General features: G+C 42.9%; 1 protein-coding gene across 1 annotated transcript; it reads left to right on the top strand.

The window, feature by feature from the left end:
- Positions 1 to 5,298: 5,298 nt before the first annotated feature.
- LOC147436509 (DNA-directed RNA polymerases II, IV and V subunit 12-like) lies at positions 5,299 to 14,641 on the top strand. The gene is made up of 4 exons (XM_086489378.1): positions 5,299 to 5,423; positions 6,245 to 6,305; positions 14,215 to 14,307; positions 14,410 to 14,641. The coding sequence occupies exons 2-4, from the start codon at positions 6,251 to 6,253 to the stop codon at positions 14,430 to 14,432; spliced, it is 171 nt and encodes a 56-aa protein (XP_086345504.1). The 5' UTR covers positions 5,299 to 5,423; positions 6,245 to 6,250; the 3' UTR covers positions 14,433 to 14,641.
- Positions 14,642 to 16,111: the final 1,470 nt, after the last annotated feature.

Genomic DNA, 16,111 nt, shown 5'->3' with positions numbered 1-16,111 from the left:
TGGCGGGGAAGGCAAATCAAGGAGCACCTGGTGTTCCTTGGCATCACATCTTGAAACGTCCAAGACTAAACATATACACTGAAGAATAATGGTAGCATCATGGGTTAACAATGTCCAAACGGAAGCCCTCAATACTATCACGATGCGAGTGCGGGATAGACTTGCTGCCACAATGTAGGCCAAATGGCCATATTCGCTGGTTGCCACACATAGTCGAGAAGGGGGCTTGACACGCTTTTCATTGATATGATGATATTAATGCCCAAGCTCTTAGAAACCCGGTGTGCCCATGGTCCTTGCTCTACATGCTTTCTATTGCCCCTAGCTCCGTGTTTTTGGATCTTGCCTTCGTGCTTTCATAATCCCCACAAGAAAGCCTTATCATCAACCCCCACCCTTGGTTGGCAACGCCTCCATTGTCTTCATCATTCTCGCTATCTATGTGCCTTTGCAACCTTACCTCCAGTGCAACTTCTCGGCCTTGTTCAAAGGTACTCTAAGAACCCCCTCGGATCGTCAACAAAGACCCGAGCTTGGAGATATAAACTTGTTTGAGTTGAGCCATGTTGGCCCCAGGCCCCATGCGCATAGTGTTAGACCAAGGATAAGACCGGGTAGGCCAAGGGTCAAGACGGACATGCGATACAGGGGATCCCAATTATTAGTAAGGCAAGGCTTATATAGGACACAGTTGGGTGGAAAGTGGCATACTCAAGTCCCCAATTCTCGCATTGGTATCAAAGCCAGGGGAGAGCAGCAATTGAGGAAGGGGAAAATCTTGGAGCTTGCATGGATTCTCTGTTTCTCTCATCTCTCTCTTGGTTGCATGCGAGTTTTCATGGCGGGGGCAGAGCCGCAGGAGTAAACCCTTAGATGGCCGACGGAAGCAAAGAAACACTCGGTAGCATGCAGCACTGCCAAGCAAGAGAAGTGGACCGCAATCGACTTGCATGAATGAGATCATTTTTTCCCTCTACGGATTCGCACCGACATGAGGAGTACTTCTCGTCTCAACGACGACTTTGGGTAATCACTATGTTGTGTACTATGAGCTTTTCCTTTTCTCCTTGCGTCGCTGTGCTGCAGGTTGACATCATGGCCCAATATAGGTTCACATTGTTTTTAATTTTTCTAAAATTACATGGGTGCCCTAAGGTCACCCTAGGGGTTTTTCCCGCAGCAGTCAAAGGCCATGCATGGTAAACAACGGCCATGAAGGGTATACTAGTCCATGGACTGCAAGCAATGGCTGAGGAAAAGCATGCAAAATGCAAAAATACTGAAGAGCGTCCAGTTTGTAACAAACGAAGAGCTCGGGCAAGGCCATCTCAACATGACTTAAAATCGGCAAGAACAAGGCCAAAGTTGGCAAAGGTAGGTCTTTGGATTGATAAGGCCGGGTCAACATGATTTTCAGCAAGGCAGTCACAATCCTAGTTTATGGATTGGAAAATACAACAAGTACGACCATGAGTTGTGAGAGTTCTCCACCATTCAAGCAGGACACAAGTGCTCATGTCCAACACGGCCCGTCTGCCATGAGAGTTTTTTGGGAGTTATAAGTTCCATTTGCTTTATGTTTCTAATGGCCTATGGAGGCAATTGTTTGAGTTCTTTTGCACGTCCTTTTGGCTAATAATGTCATGTAATGCAAGCGCAATGGGTATTGTGTTTTGGCTTGCTTTACGAGAACATTATGAGCCATTCCAAGTGCCCTTGAGATCAAATTTTGTGAGCGTGAGGCAAGACCTACGACATGCAAGTATATGCAAGACACGTGGCATGTAAGGCAATGATGCTCAGCATGGCCGACTAGTTGCTTTTGTTTACGAAGACGGAATGCTGCATTCGAGAACTTTCTAAGGGTAATTGACAACGAGTACATGTATGATTTGATCATAAAATTAAGATAGTTATTGCTTCTCAAAATTTAACCTTTTCAATATGGCATCCTATTCGACACGGTTGAGGAACAACAAGCACAATTTTCTTTAAACTATGTCTCAACTTTGAGTTTGGACACAAGGTAACATATGAGTGTATCGGCAATGAAGGGTCAGAAGATTGGAGGACGGATCCGTACGGCTAAGGTAGATAGACCATGTTTTGCCTATGGAGTATGGAACCGTATGAGGCTATCTATGAGCAAGGCTTGTGTAGAGAATTGCTATCTTACTTCTTTCAAAACATTCGAAGCTTGTACCTCCAACATAGTGTAGGGAATAGACAAGCGCTATAACGCTATGGAAAAGCGAGGCTTTTAGGATCATGATTCTATTTCTATGTATACGCATTGGGTGCACGGTCACTCCAAAGCATTTACAGCTTGCTAGAGTGCGAAAAAATAACGTACATGAAGCATATTGAAAACACATTGGCATCCATAGCTACACTAAAACTTTTGGTGCCACACGAGTAGTTGAAACATAACTTGGTATGTAAACTAAATTTAAGTTTTAATTTATCTCTTCAAATATAAGGCAATTTCCTCGCTCCTCGTAATAAGTAAAATGATTCAGCAAGGCCGTTTCTTTACAAAAGCTCGCTTTTATTTTGCATTGACATGTGTTTGTCAGCATGAGGAGCTGTTCGCTATGAGCACATGCTCCCTCATAACTTACGAAGCAAGGCTTCAATCTCGGGCATCTTGCATAAAAGTATCCCTAGTTTGGAATATGCTATTAGCATACACACTTTGCAAAACTTGGCACCTTGTCTATCAGATTTTCTCTTGGAGGTCGATATGACCCAAGCCATGATGGCATGTAGGATACATACGATAGCTCTAAATTTCTGAGCATACAAGGCTATGAGCCAGCTAATAGGTGAAGACAACCGCTCTCAAAGAGGCAACAAGGTTAGTACATTTCAAGCAAGATTTGCTTTTTCTGTAATTTAACCTTTCATTTGTAAAAGATTTGTCTATTATGCAAAGCAAACTGCTTTGCCAGCCTTCATGTGAAGCAAGACTTCTCTTTTGTACCGAGGTACTATCCATTGACTTCAGATCAAGGATAGTGGTACACATATTTGGCATTGTGGATATAAGCTCACAGTTTGAGTTTGGCAATGACGCACTGTGATGTATCCATGCTCGTGTAATCGTGCAAGGCATGTATAGCAGTAGCTCACAAGGTTGAAACTATCATTGGAGCTAAGGACTTATCAATCTCTTTTTTTGATATGCATGCCATCATGCAAATAAGATGGCAATACATCCACTCCATCATTGTTTGCACTCCCCCAATAACATCAACTACTCTGTCCAAGAGGAATTAAGATTGGTAGATGGGTTTTCGATCGTTGTATATGCATACAATGGTGAGCACTTTACATCATTGGCTCTATGCACAAGGTGTGGCCGATCCCAATGACGATTTCTATGGGTAGCAATTAGGAATGGCATAACTATCAATTAACTGATCCATGGAAAGACATGAATAGATTAAGAGAGCCCCCACACAGGTAATCTCTTGTGTCAACACTTGAGAAAATCTAGTATGACTATTTTCTTTGGGGGTATTTGACATCTTTCTCCTTTGTTCATGGAGGAAAAAGATTCTCTCATGACTTAGTTGTGAATAAGATTGCAACTGCAGAAGATATGTTGCTTAGTTGTAGCATTGATTATGTCTCTAGGAGTGGTATTTTTCGAAGTATGACTCGACTAATACACAATCACTCCATAGGTATTGAGAGTCATGATTTGAGCTCATCACAGTTGTACTTTCAAAGAAAGAAGTCCGCAATCTACCAAGGGATAGTGGACAAATTCAACTTTCTCAGTTGATACCAAACACTTTTGACCACAGTAGACTGTGCTCGTCACCATTGGCTGCTAGGTTGAAAAATTTTCATGCAAAGTCTAACCAAGCGGTTTGACATTGCAGAAGCTAACAAAGGGGTTTGGATTGCAAAGGCAACAACCAAGGTTACTAGTTTCTACTTTTGTTTTTCACTAATCTTTCATTTAGTGTTCAACATGTCACCAAATATATTACCTCTTTAAGGTTGGTTTTATTGTAAGACATCTTTCCAGTTATATCTTTCAGGTTTGCAAAGTGCACGTGACTATGGGTAAGTGAACGCTATGTTTGAAGCCCTTTGTTGAGGTATTGAAGGAGGGTGGAGACATTAAGGTGGACACATGCTTCAAGCTCTACCAATATATCACCTAGCTAAGCGTAATTAATGTTCCCTACCATGTGTTCCCATCCGCTTTGACCCCTCATTCTTGTAATACGTGAGTGCTTATGTGTGGACGAGGAAGAGTGTGTGTGTATACAATGCATTCTTTGTGAACAATGTCTAGTGTCCAAGCCACCTTAGAGCATGGTTCTAGCTTATTCACATTGGCGGCATGTTAGAAGCAACAATGTGGCAGTACCATATCTAAGGAATTGAAGGAACTACTTTACTCGTTTTAGCAATATGAGTCACGTGTTTCTCCCAATAAGAAGCATGAATAAGCTAGAGCATGGTTCTAGCTTATTCACATTGGCGACATGTTGGAAGAAACAAATGTGGCAGTACCATATCTAAGGAATTGAAGGAACTACTTTACTCATTTTAGCAATATGAGTCACGTGTTTCTCCCAATAAGAAGCATGTTTGTAGAAAAAGATTGGGGATTAATAGCCACATCAAACACGTAGTCCATCTATTCAATGAGCCACATGTATACCATTTATGCTATGATAAAGATCAAAGACAAGATGTTATTCAACATAGTTGTTGCTATTGAAGATGACACACAATATATGATAACGACCTTATGTTTATTATTGCTAGCCATCACTTAGGAAGGAGGCCAAGATGCTACAAGTGGCATAGGAAGAGTATTGCACCCATAGTTCAAGGGGCAATGTACCCATTTGCAATTCAATCACCTTGCAAGTCAAGGAAACTGCACCTGTAGTTCAGGTCAGCGCCTTCGAATATCCATGCTAGCATCCCACGTTGGCTGAGGAAGCGCTAAGGGTTGTCTGTGTTGGAAAGAGAGAAGCATGGGCATCTATGGCTGCAAGCATTTGCAACCACATGGCTATGTGCTCTCTTTATAGAGCGTTTATAGATTGTGATGTAGCAGTAAAAGAGTGGACAACGTCATGTTAATCTATGCGCTCAATTGTGGATCCACCACCTTTGCATGCGTAAGCATTACGTGCCAGGGGGTTGCTTTCCATCCCCACGTGCTAGTACCAAAGATAACCGGTCCACGTGTGACCATGACGGAGGGCATCTCAGCGTGATAACTGTGATTCGTGTGACCACTCCCTAAACTTTAGAATTAATACAGGATCGGACGACGCACGCTTCCCACATTTTGTGAGACCGTTGATCCCGCCTAAATATTGAGGCTGTCCAAGGGCACTCTGCTGCGCTCACCAGTGGTACGAGCAGGTGTCCGTGTCGCATAGCAGGTAAGGGGATGTCCATTTCTCTCTGTCGGAGAGAGAGAGAGAGAGAGAGGGAGGGAGGCTTTGCATCAATCAAAGTATGAACTCTACCATTTGTGGGTTTTTTGCTTCTTTGAATGCATACATAGATGAAGTTGTTGCTTTGCAAGCAGGGCTACTTCACTCCCGTGCCCATGTTTGCCAGTGCAACTTGCATAGAAACTACGGGCTAATTCTCATTGTTTTGAAGAAAGAGACACAGGAAGATGCCTGCTATGGTTTTGTCTGTGGCTCGACCACATATTGGAGGACATTTATTAGCTGGTTGAATTGAAATGGTCAAATTTTGTGGACTTAACACTTGCATGTTAATGTGGACAACGGGGTAATTCTGCGATATTTTCATTTTCTCATCAACTACATTTTTGCTTCCAAATGTTGACTTCCTCTACCAGCATGGCGAAATGGTGAAAGGGTATGATTGAGGCAAAGTCTCTTTGTTGCGAGCTATAATCTTTGTGCCATTTTTTAAATCTTAAAGCAGTTTACAAAAAGAAATTACTTTCTTTCAGACAATTTCGCAAAGTAAACTAGGGCTATTAAGCTTTTTCAATAGGAGTTGATCAAGACTTTTAGGACAAATTATTTTGTGTAGTCATATCATTGATAGGCTTTATGGATGAAAGTGAATTATAGTTTTTTGATATGGTGGTTATCTTGTCTACGATCACTTGAACTGTGCCATATAAGATTATATGTGCTTGCTAGTGCCTTCATATGCATTGCAATAGCTATTTTCTTTTCCATGATTGCTCAGGCTTTGTAACTTGGCTTAATCAAAACAGGTAGTCATGGATGGAGGAATGGCTCAACCTCCGCCCGAGCCAGTTTCCTATTTGTGTGGAGGTGAGTGTGCAAATTGGTCTAAAGGTTTTATTTAATTTGTTCTTTAGTCAGAAGTTCAGAGTAGTTAAGATATCTGAGAGTTCTTGTACGGTGTATGATGTCTCATCAATTTGTAATTCCATTTCTGAAGTATAAAGAGACAAGGAATGTAGGTTGTCTAATAGTTGTAGTAAGTACTACACACGCTTTTTGGCCTTATATAGGCCTTTGGCATTGAGGTCTAAAGATGGCTCCAAGCATGAAATGCTAGATGTGCCAGCCATTATGGAGAAAAGTGATGTTTTTGGTAAGGGAATTGTGATCCCAATGAATAGTTGGTAGAATGAATCCATGGACGGTCGAGATGAGGGTATGTAGGTTTGCTTCTCTAGACTCCATAAATCCACCCTCAGGCAAAGATGCGTCAAAGAATGGAATGTTTGCAACTTTGTAAGTGGTAGGGTGTCAAATGCAGGCTAGAGAAACATGTCTAGAGAGAAAGGAGAGAACTTAGAGAGAGCGATAACATGTGTCCTAGATGGATGATACTATTCCTTAGTGCGTCACGCTCATGGCTCCAGTCTCCAGTGAAGAGTTTAAAGACTGATTGCTCTCCCTTGATTCAAACAAAGAGTGCAAAGAGCTTTTAGCTACATAAGCTTCCTGGTTTCACTTTGTTGCTTCTCTTTGGTCCCTTTTGTCTCTTCCATGTGAAGATTTCCATGGCTCGCCTCCCTCAGAGTGCACACGCTTGAACACAACCACAACACATTATAACATCAAAAAATGTGAGATGGAACAAGTCATTAGATGGTAGACACATTTAAGCGAGAATTGAACAAACTTGATAATGGCACGTAAAGAATTATCATAATTATTGCCGATACACGAATGTCACAAAATAAAATTGAAAGAAGGCATAAAACATTCCTTCAAACAAATATTTGTGAAATACTAGGGTTGATATTTGCAAAGAGAACATTACAGATCTTACTTGAAGAACTTAATGTACATGTTTCTTTTTTTAAGAAAAATTATCCAATGGCCATCTTAGTTCCATGATTAATTTTGTAGGATTTTTGACTCTTACCTCTTGCCTTCAAAATTGAAATTGTTAGATGGAAATAGTTGTTGGCTGTTGAAGATTTTTTCTAATTAAACATGGATTGGAATGCATATTGGAATTTTCAAAATGCATCTTTTTGGGAGTCACATTTTTTCATTTTTGAGCTCTAGATCAATTGTTTTTCTCACTATGGAGCTTTGTTCCACACAAAAAATGGAGAGGTGGTTGTTGAACACATGGGGTGGCCTCGGTAATAAGATTTTTACTTAAAAGAGTCCAAAGGTTTGGGGTAACTACTTGTTTTTTATCGTTTTCAAAGACTAATTAATTGCAAGTAACATTGTTGAATTTTGTTAAGTTTTTCTAGAAGTATATGTTTTCTCCAATCTTACTTGCTCAATAAATGAAATAGAAGTATTTAGTTAGTGATGGTTGCAGCATGTCCCATTGCTTAAGGAAGAGATAGTTACTATCATGGCCATCATGCCAAATAGAAGGAGGGCCAAACACAAGGCACTATTCTAGTAGGGGATGGTCGTAAGGCACCGGGTTGTTAATGTAGTGCCATGTCCATCCTTCGCATGGCATGGCTCGAATTATTCTCACATCAATCAAGTGTAGGGAAGGGCATGGATCTCACCTCCAAGCCATAGAGCCAATGTGGGCTCACCCTTGAGCTTAGTTAAGAACTAGCAACCAGGGCTTGACTCTTGCAAGAATGGCTTGTGTGTCAAAGGGATTATGTAGATTCAAGATATGCTAGGGGCAAGATTGCTATGGACTTTTATCTTTGATTTTCCTCCAACCAAGGTTTGAAAGATGCGAGGAAGCTTGAAGGGTGAATGTTATCCAAAGCCTAGTATATGGGTATTTTTAGTTTAGACAAATATCAACGATGCATCTTTAAGATAACAATTACTAGATCATGGGAGGATTCACAATGCTTTTCATGCGAGTCTTCTTCCACCTTTCAAGGGAGACGTGCCTAGGGTTATGATTGTTTATGAGTAACTAGATGTTAAAGGAACTGAGAAAAGCTGTCAGTCGGAGCAAATTAATCAAGGATAGATACGTCACGTGCACATCTAACCCCATGTGCATGTGGACAAGCTATCTCAAGTCTAGGGTTTAGGTTAGCCTAGGAAGTGTTTTGGCACCTTTGTGAGCTTGTGCGCAGGCCGTGTATGCGGAGGCACTTAGATTAGCTGCATATCCTCTGATTGCACACAGCATGATCATTAGCATGACATTTAGTACCCATCATGAGCATTTTACAGAGCATAGATGAATCCGGCCTGTAGGGGCGGTAGACCGACGTTGGCTTTCACCCGAAACTTTACTTTAGACTTTAGCACACAAAGGAACTTCACGAATAAGCCTGTGATTGGAATTCAACGCTTCAAGACAAACCACGGCCTGATAGCTAGCTGCTAGAGCGCTACCAAGCAGACAACGACACCCAGTTGGCCCAAAGATTGACGCTCCTTTCGGTATTTCTTTATTCTTATTATACTCGAGAAAAACCTGTAAACTTCTACAAGCTGTCCCACTCTTATTGGGCTGAAATTCCTTTACTCCAACCCGATTTCAGTAACATAACCACAATAGAAGTCTCCACGCACAAAATCCCAAGCAAACATAGACTTTCCACGCACTTTAAAGCTCTTTGCAAAACCTGGCGAGAAATTGCAGCTCGTTGAATTCTCTGTTTTGTGCTCCGATCCGCGTGCCGATCACTTTTTTGGGTAGCCCTCAAGCTCTTGCACCTGTAGAGTCACTTGTCCCTTGAATTAGACAAGATTTCTCGCGAGAAATCTCTCTAAATTGTCTTGTACAAGCACCCAATGCTTTCCCGAGGCTCCCTTGGCAAATAAACAATCAGAACGCTTGCACCTACCTAACCCTCACCAAGCTGTCCAAACTTGTCCATGGTTGTATTTGCAGGTTTTTGACCCAATTTTGCCAACATAACGGCGCAAAAATCCTTGTCGGGCAAAAGTACACGTCAAGGACACTTTTCCTTGCGGTATGGAAGCTTTCCAGTGAGCTGCAAGTCACTTTCAGCATGCTGTAATTTTCAGTTTTGCTATTGTTAGGAGCCTACTGCCCTGTACACGCATCCCAAGGCCTTTCCGAGGCTCCCCCGGCGATTCCCTACAGTTTAGGTGCGAAACCCTAAACCTGCAGAAAAGCACAACAGGCTGTAATCCTCTGTTTTGGACCGTTTCTAGCGGAGCGAGCATGCCTATGCGTGTCTTGGGTGCTCCCCCAGTTCCCCTGTAAATTGGACAAGTTTTCACGCGAGAAAACTCTCTGTTTTCGCATTCCTTTGCGATGGAACTGTGTGTACTTGAAGGGGATTAGCAATTAGCTAATCCGGTTCCTGTACAGAAGGCTCTTGCCTTGGCAAACGCGCATAAAATCCCCAGAATTGTACTTGGTCATCTGAGAAGCCCAACTAGTGGGGCATTACCATATTTGCAAAGGGGAGAGAGAGATGTGTGAGAGCAAATCCTCGCGCTAGATAGAGCAAGGGAGAAGGCAAGCTTTCCATTAAAGCTGTGATCACTTGCACCCACTACTCACACACACTGTAGCACTTAATGCACAAAATCAGCCTCCTCTCTCAATTTGGGCGCCGCCTCTTCATGCTGATCTGGTAGAATGATACAGAACCGCCGTGTGTCCCTTATGCCTCTTTTGAGTTAATTCCCTAGTACCCACCAACTTATAAGTGTCGTGAGGGGCCTAAATGACTTTGAACTGAGCCTAGACACCCTTTTACTGCTCGGATTTCAGTGCTGATTGGCCAGACTAACTCGTGGTGACCTGCCCTTCCCAACTGCGGGTAAAACTCTCGGCCGTCCGCCATTTCACACTAGCCATACAATGTTTGACCATTTGCAACTTTAAAAGAGGGTCCCAAAAATAATAAAAAAATCATCAGAAAGAAACCAACAACTCAAGTTAGCAATTGCCACGTCCTCGTGACATACCCCCCTTCTAAAATTGCAAACGTCCTCGATTGTGTGCCATATATACATGCCATAGATGATTTAGTAAGGTAAGCAACCCTTTTATCATCGCATGTATCCACAAGAAAGGCTGTCAAAACATGTGTACAAATGACTTAATGAGACCTTCATACTTTTGTCAAACAATGTACACTGCTATTGCACTGAATCCATGAGTACATTTGATGTGCTAGTTCTATCATTACCCCTCCTTTGCTGACATTGGGTTGGGGCATACGTAGGCTATAACCCGAAGGCCTCAAGGTAAAGCTGCAATACATTTGGTGACTATGACAGTTAATGCTCTTCCATCCACTTTGCATCCATAGGTGGATGGTTCTTGAACTTAACCAAATAGCATCTTTCAACCTGTCCCTTAACTTTTACGTGTGCAAAAGGCTCTTGCCTCTGCAAACGAGCATAATTCCATAACATTGTAGCGCACTCACTACCCACAACCAAGTAAGCTCAAATTTCAAGATGATATACCAATGCGTCAAAGAATCCAAGCAATCGCCTCAGAGAATTGGCGAGCAGCGTGCCACTTGGCAGATCCACATCACTCCCGTAGGAGATCTAGTGGCCAATCTACCACCGTGAGACCTCTCCCTATGTCATCTTGGTTCATACTTGCAAACACTAAAAACGCAGCAGAAAATCAGCCCTAATTTGACCACTTTTTGGCAGGGCGAACATGCGGAATTTCCTGTCTGTCTTTTGAAGAGGAACCCTCTTCCGTGGTGTCATCCCTCCTGTCAGCCATAGTGTAATTCCAAGTTCTTGTGCTCTGTGTCTTTGCTCAAAAACCAACCGAGGCTCACTTCTGGAGGAAAAAGTGATTCTGTCCCGGCAATGGAACATGAAACCGGCCCGTAGGGACGGTAGACTGGCTTTGGCTTCCACCCAAAACTTTACTTTAGACTTTAGGACACAAAGGATAAGCTTGTGACTGGAATTCAACACTTCAAGACAAACCACGGCCTGGCAGCTATAGCCACTTGTTGGTTTTGGTTGTCATCGTAGGTGCTCGAGCAAGAGGGGGCCATGATGAAGTTGCAAGATTTGGAAGTCTGGTACCTTCTCGCACTCCAAGGGTGGCTGCACGAACCAAGCCGATTAAATTCCCAAGCCACGTCCACTTCTCTGCTACTCCCAATCGGCTCTGCCAAACTGCTCCGCACCCTTTGCTATCCCTCTCTTCAACTCCAAAGTCCGCCTTCTTCGCCTTCCAAACCGCTCTTGTTGTCCCTCTCTAGAGCTCTAGGTTCTGCTTCTCCCAAGCGGCTCCACAACATCTGTAAACTGGGCACAAAGCCACACCTTCCCAATCTTCTTCCAAAAGGTGCCCACTCAGCCCTCAACGTTTTAAAACGCTGGGCTTTCTACTTGAAAGCGGGGGGCGCCGCTTCTGCCAAGACAAGGGGGGAAGGTTGTTGGATGCGTTTCAAAACTCAGGGGAAGCGTCGCCAAAGGACGTTTCAACACGCAGGGGCCAGCCTTGAGAAGTTGCCAAGGGCGCTGCCCTTTCCCGTTGCCTAGGCGTTGCCTGTCGCCAATTCTACTCACTGCAGCGTTTTAAAACGCTAGCGAAGAAGCTCAATTAGCACTTGCCACCGTCGACACTAGCGGGCTACAAGTTTTTTAAAAGCCGGGGGCAACGATTACCAAAGAAACTACGGCACTGGGACCTCACCACGACCTAGCGTTTCAAAACGCAAGGGCAGCAGGCGAGTGGCTCTGAGGGGGTCCGATAGGGTGTGTTTTAGCACGCCAACAGCAGAGGGGGGAAAATTGGATGCCGGTGACTGAAGAGGTTAGACTCCTTGGGGCTTTTCTCCACTATGCAGGTCTGCCTCCCCCAAGGCTCTTCAAACACGACATGGCTCTGATACCATGTCAAAGTCGGTGATGCGGAAGCGTAGAGACCAAGAGAAGAGAGAGAGAGAGAGAGAGAGAGAGAGAGAGAGAGAGTCTCTGGAATAATTGAGTGTGTATACAATGGAGGCAAGGGGATGCTTACATAGAGCAACCTCAGTAAATTGCCCTACCCAGACTTTGACAAATAAGTAAAATAGATACCTAAAAGCCAAACTAAATAATGGGATCACATTGGGCAGTTCACTTGAAATGTTAAAACTCTTAATAGATGCATCATCAGATCACATTGGGCAGTCCACTTGAAATGTTAAAACTCTTAACAGATGCATCATCACCATCCTTGTGTTTTGGACATTTCCACATCACCCCAGGGAGCCTCTCTCTCAAAAGTTGCTGTGGAAGACATCATATAGAAGGAACTTCATCCAAGACCATCTTATGGCGGGCATGAAGTTTTGTATCAATACCTCACCTTAAGGAGGAGGGATGTCACTTGCACATGGCTCTGTATGCCATGTGGACATGCTTCTCTGACTTCCCGACCAATTTACCACCTATCCCTAGATAGGAGTGTCTATAATCCTAGGAGGATTAGTATTGGCAATTTTGTGAGCGTGTTCGTAGGACTTGCATGTCCGGACAAGTCCATTAGATTAGGTTTTCCAGTTTTGGAACCGTCTTGCATAAATAGTACCATCTGACAACCTCTGCACCGGGCTGCCTGATAATGCTCTGGATCCTCCTAGACACACGATCAAGATGTTTGCCCCGAATCTTGGAAAAAAGATGCACCCGTTATATGTCTCCTCTCCAACCTTACTACAACGTCACCCGGATCCTCCAAAATCCTCACGCAAGGCAAAATCAGATCTGATACAAGATCAGGAAGAAATCTCCTATCTGTAGACACTACATGGTCACTCAATCCCTGGACAGAGACACCAGAGCTATCCCAAGCGGATCGGCAGAAGATTAGCCCGTCAAAGCTCTTTTGAGTTGGCCAAACAAGCACCAAGACAGCCTGCTCCACGAACTCCAAAAACCGGATCAGAATTGAATCTTTGATACTAAGTTAAGAGTTCCACAATCCTTAAGTCACAGGGAATGGCCAATCCTTAAGTCACAGGGATTGGCCATTTATGGAGTCCCCGTCCCGTTTCACTGTTCTTTTTCCTGTTCTGGTCCCTGTTGCATGAGATAGTTGTGAGTAAGTGACAGTTGTTGCCAGTTTTGGTTTCGCATTTCCTTTCCCTTCCCATTTTGCGTTCCATGTGAGTATGCAACGACCTCCAAGATCAGATCCGGGTTGGAGAACACAGAACCAATGTCAGGTGCAGAGAAAAGGGAATAGACAAGATCTAGAGATCACACATTCATAGATCTACAACCCTACAACCCTTGTGCAACTCTGGGTCAGTGTAGGTGGATTTGTGTAGTTGATGGCTTCTTTCTGTGAATGGTGAATGATTTTTCAGAATGCATGGAGAAGAGATCTGGTGTTAAAAGAGGTGCAAAGTATAATTCTTTCGGAAGTACAGGCTTTCTTGAATTTTCTGCGGCTGCAGCGTCAAATTATGGTGTAATTCTCGGTTGAAAACTTAGCTTGAATTTCTTAGTATGGTTTTTGCATGGACAGTTAAAACATTGGTCAATGTATTTCATCGCACAACATGAACAAGACTTAGAAAGCTTGTCCGTAGCCTAACAAAATAATTACAAAAGTTGGCTGGAAAACAGTTCATTAAAGCGTCCCAGGACGCGTTCATGCCAAATTACAGAACCTTTGTTAAAACGTGAGATGCCTTGCCGCAGTTCCAAGTATTTTATCTTTGTGGTAATGGTGTATCAAATGCATTTTGCCTGCTATACTTAATATCTCCTTATTCATTGTTCAACTATCTCCTTATACATTCTTTTAAAAGCGGGCTGTTCTGAGCTAGCTTGCTATCTCTTTTTTTTGGGCTGAATTCAGACTGCGGGGCTGATAATGCATTGAAGCCCGGGGATGTGATACAGTGTCGAGAATGTGGTTACCGTATTCTTTACAAGAAACGGACTCGGCGCAGTAAGTGCCATGAGGGTTTAGTTTGATAATGCCAGCAATGCTGCAAGAAATTTGTTGGTGCAAATGAATGCTGGACTTACATGGGCCTCTGTTTTTTTGCAGTTGTTCAATATGAGGCTCGGTAGCATGCGGTTCTTGGGACACATGCAATGTGATTGGGAGAGGCATTTGTTGGCACTACATGTGAATATGCTGTGTACAAAGATTTGCCTCCTTGGGAAGAATTGCTATTCAGATGGGTCTGTTTCAAACTTTTAGGCAGGGAGGTCTTGCATGTACCTATAGCCTTATCAGTCCCATGAAGTTAGTCTAGAAATATGCCCCTATCTGCCCATGCTCTTCTTGGTTTTTGTGTTTTTGTCTTTTTGTGAGAGAGAGAGAGAGAGAGAGAGAGAGAGAGAGAGAGACATGCATGCATATCTAGAATGTGTTTTTGTGTATGCATGGGACCAAGAAAGCATAATGTATGTCTAGTTCATAGGCATGCAGTGGCCACCTTGGTTTGCTTAAGATCTCTCTCTCTCTCTCTCTCTCTCTCTCTCTCTATATATATATATATATATATATATATATATATATATATATATATATATATATATATATATATATATATATATATATCAGGCTCTTGAAATGTACCCTTTAGGTTCTTGTTACCGACCTTTTATAGCTCTAGTAGTGCTATGTCTGTTTAGTTAGTTTCTTTTTTTTTCTTTCACCATGATGCTCTTTGGTCTCGTAGGTCATTTTGGTCTTTAGAAGCTGTTATAACATTTCATTGCATTTCATCTCTCTCTCTCTCTCTCTCTTTCTCTCTCTCTCTCTCTCTCTCACACACACACACACACACAAACAAACACATTTTGTACTTGTAATGTAAAAGAAATCTACATGGTCAAACAACCAATCAAACCATTATGTGCAATGACTAGAAGTTCCATCTTCCCCGTTACTTGCGAGTGGACATTTCACCATCCACTAGTGTACATCCGTTCTTCTCTATAAGACGGTCAAAGTGATCTTGGGTTACCTTAATTTACATTTTATAGCATGATATAAACTGTTTTGTTTGGTTGGGTCTCTTGTAATCTATCGCAATTGTTGCATGCATTATTTTTGCATTTCCTTAAACAAGACTTGAATATATTATAAGTCAGTGGCGACCAACTTAGCGACCAACTTATTGATATTGGAAAGCAGACTCTAGGAAAGGACAATGCAACAATTTGAAGGTATCACTTAAGGTGTAGGGAATGTACCTCTAGCTTCTTTTCCTTGTAATGTTTGGGACCATGTGGTGATTGTGACCATTGCGTGTCACTACAAAATCAATGCAGATTGCTCGGCCCTTGCCGCCCTCTCACTATAAGTCTCCCAAATGCGGTGGATTTACACAATTCCCCACCATGCACTTTTGTCTCTGCATCAACATTACGACATTGATGGTGTCAGCTTCAATCCCCACCCCCCTATGTTCGAAATAGCTCTAGGGTTTCTATGAAGCTATCCCCCCCCCCCCCCCCTTCCCCCCGCCCCCCCCTTTCCCCCCGGCGGCCCCCTCACACACACACACACACACACACACACACACACATGATAAATAGATGATTCTAATCATGCTCAACAGTAAACAATGATCTATGGTTCAAAAGAAATGTATCTTTTCATGCTTTATGTTGACCAAATTAGGTTCTCCTGGTGGATTTGGATGGTGCAAATGATAGCGAGTTGAGAAAGTAAATAATAGGACAGAAAGATACCTACGGAAGAGTACCTTGCTCATCCCTTTACTCTTGTTCGTAGA

This window comes from Adiantum capillus-veneris, chromosome 18 (assembly GCF_014529385.1).
Source record: "Adiantum capillus-veneris isolate H3 chromosome 18, ASM1452938v2, whole genome shotgun sequence".
NCBI lineage: Eukaryota > Viridiplantae > Streptophyta > Polypodiopsida > Polypodiales > Pteridaceae > Adiantum > Adiantum capillus-veneris.
The sequence above is the reverse complement of the archived record's forward strand: the minus strand, read 5'-3'. Positions and strand labels throughout refer to the sequence as shown.

Coding starts and splice junctions, on each gene's coding strand:
- LOC147436509 (XM_086489378.1), top strand. CDS start 6,251: ATGGATGGAGGAATGGCTCAACCTCCGCCCGAGCCAGTTTCCTATTTG. Junction 6,306..14,214: donor AGTTTCCTATTTGTGTGGAG/GTGAGTGTGCAA, acceptor GGCTGAATTCAG/ACTGCGGGGCTGATAATGCA. Junction 14,308..14,409: donor CAAGAAACGGACTCGGCGCA/GTAAGTGCCATG, acceptor GTTTTTTTGCAG/TTGTTCAATATGAGGCTCGG.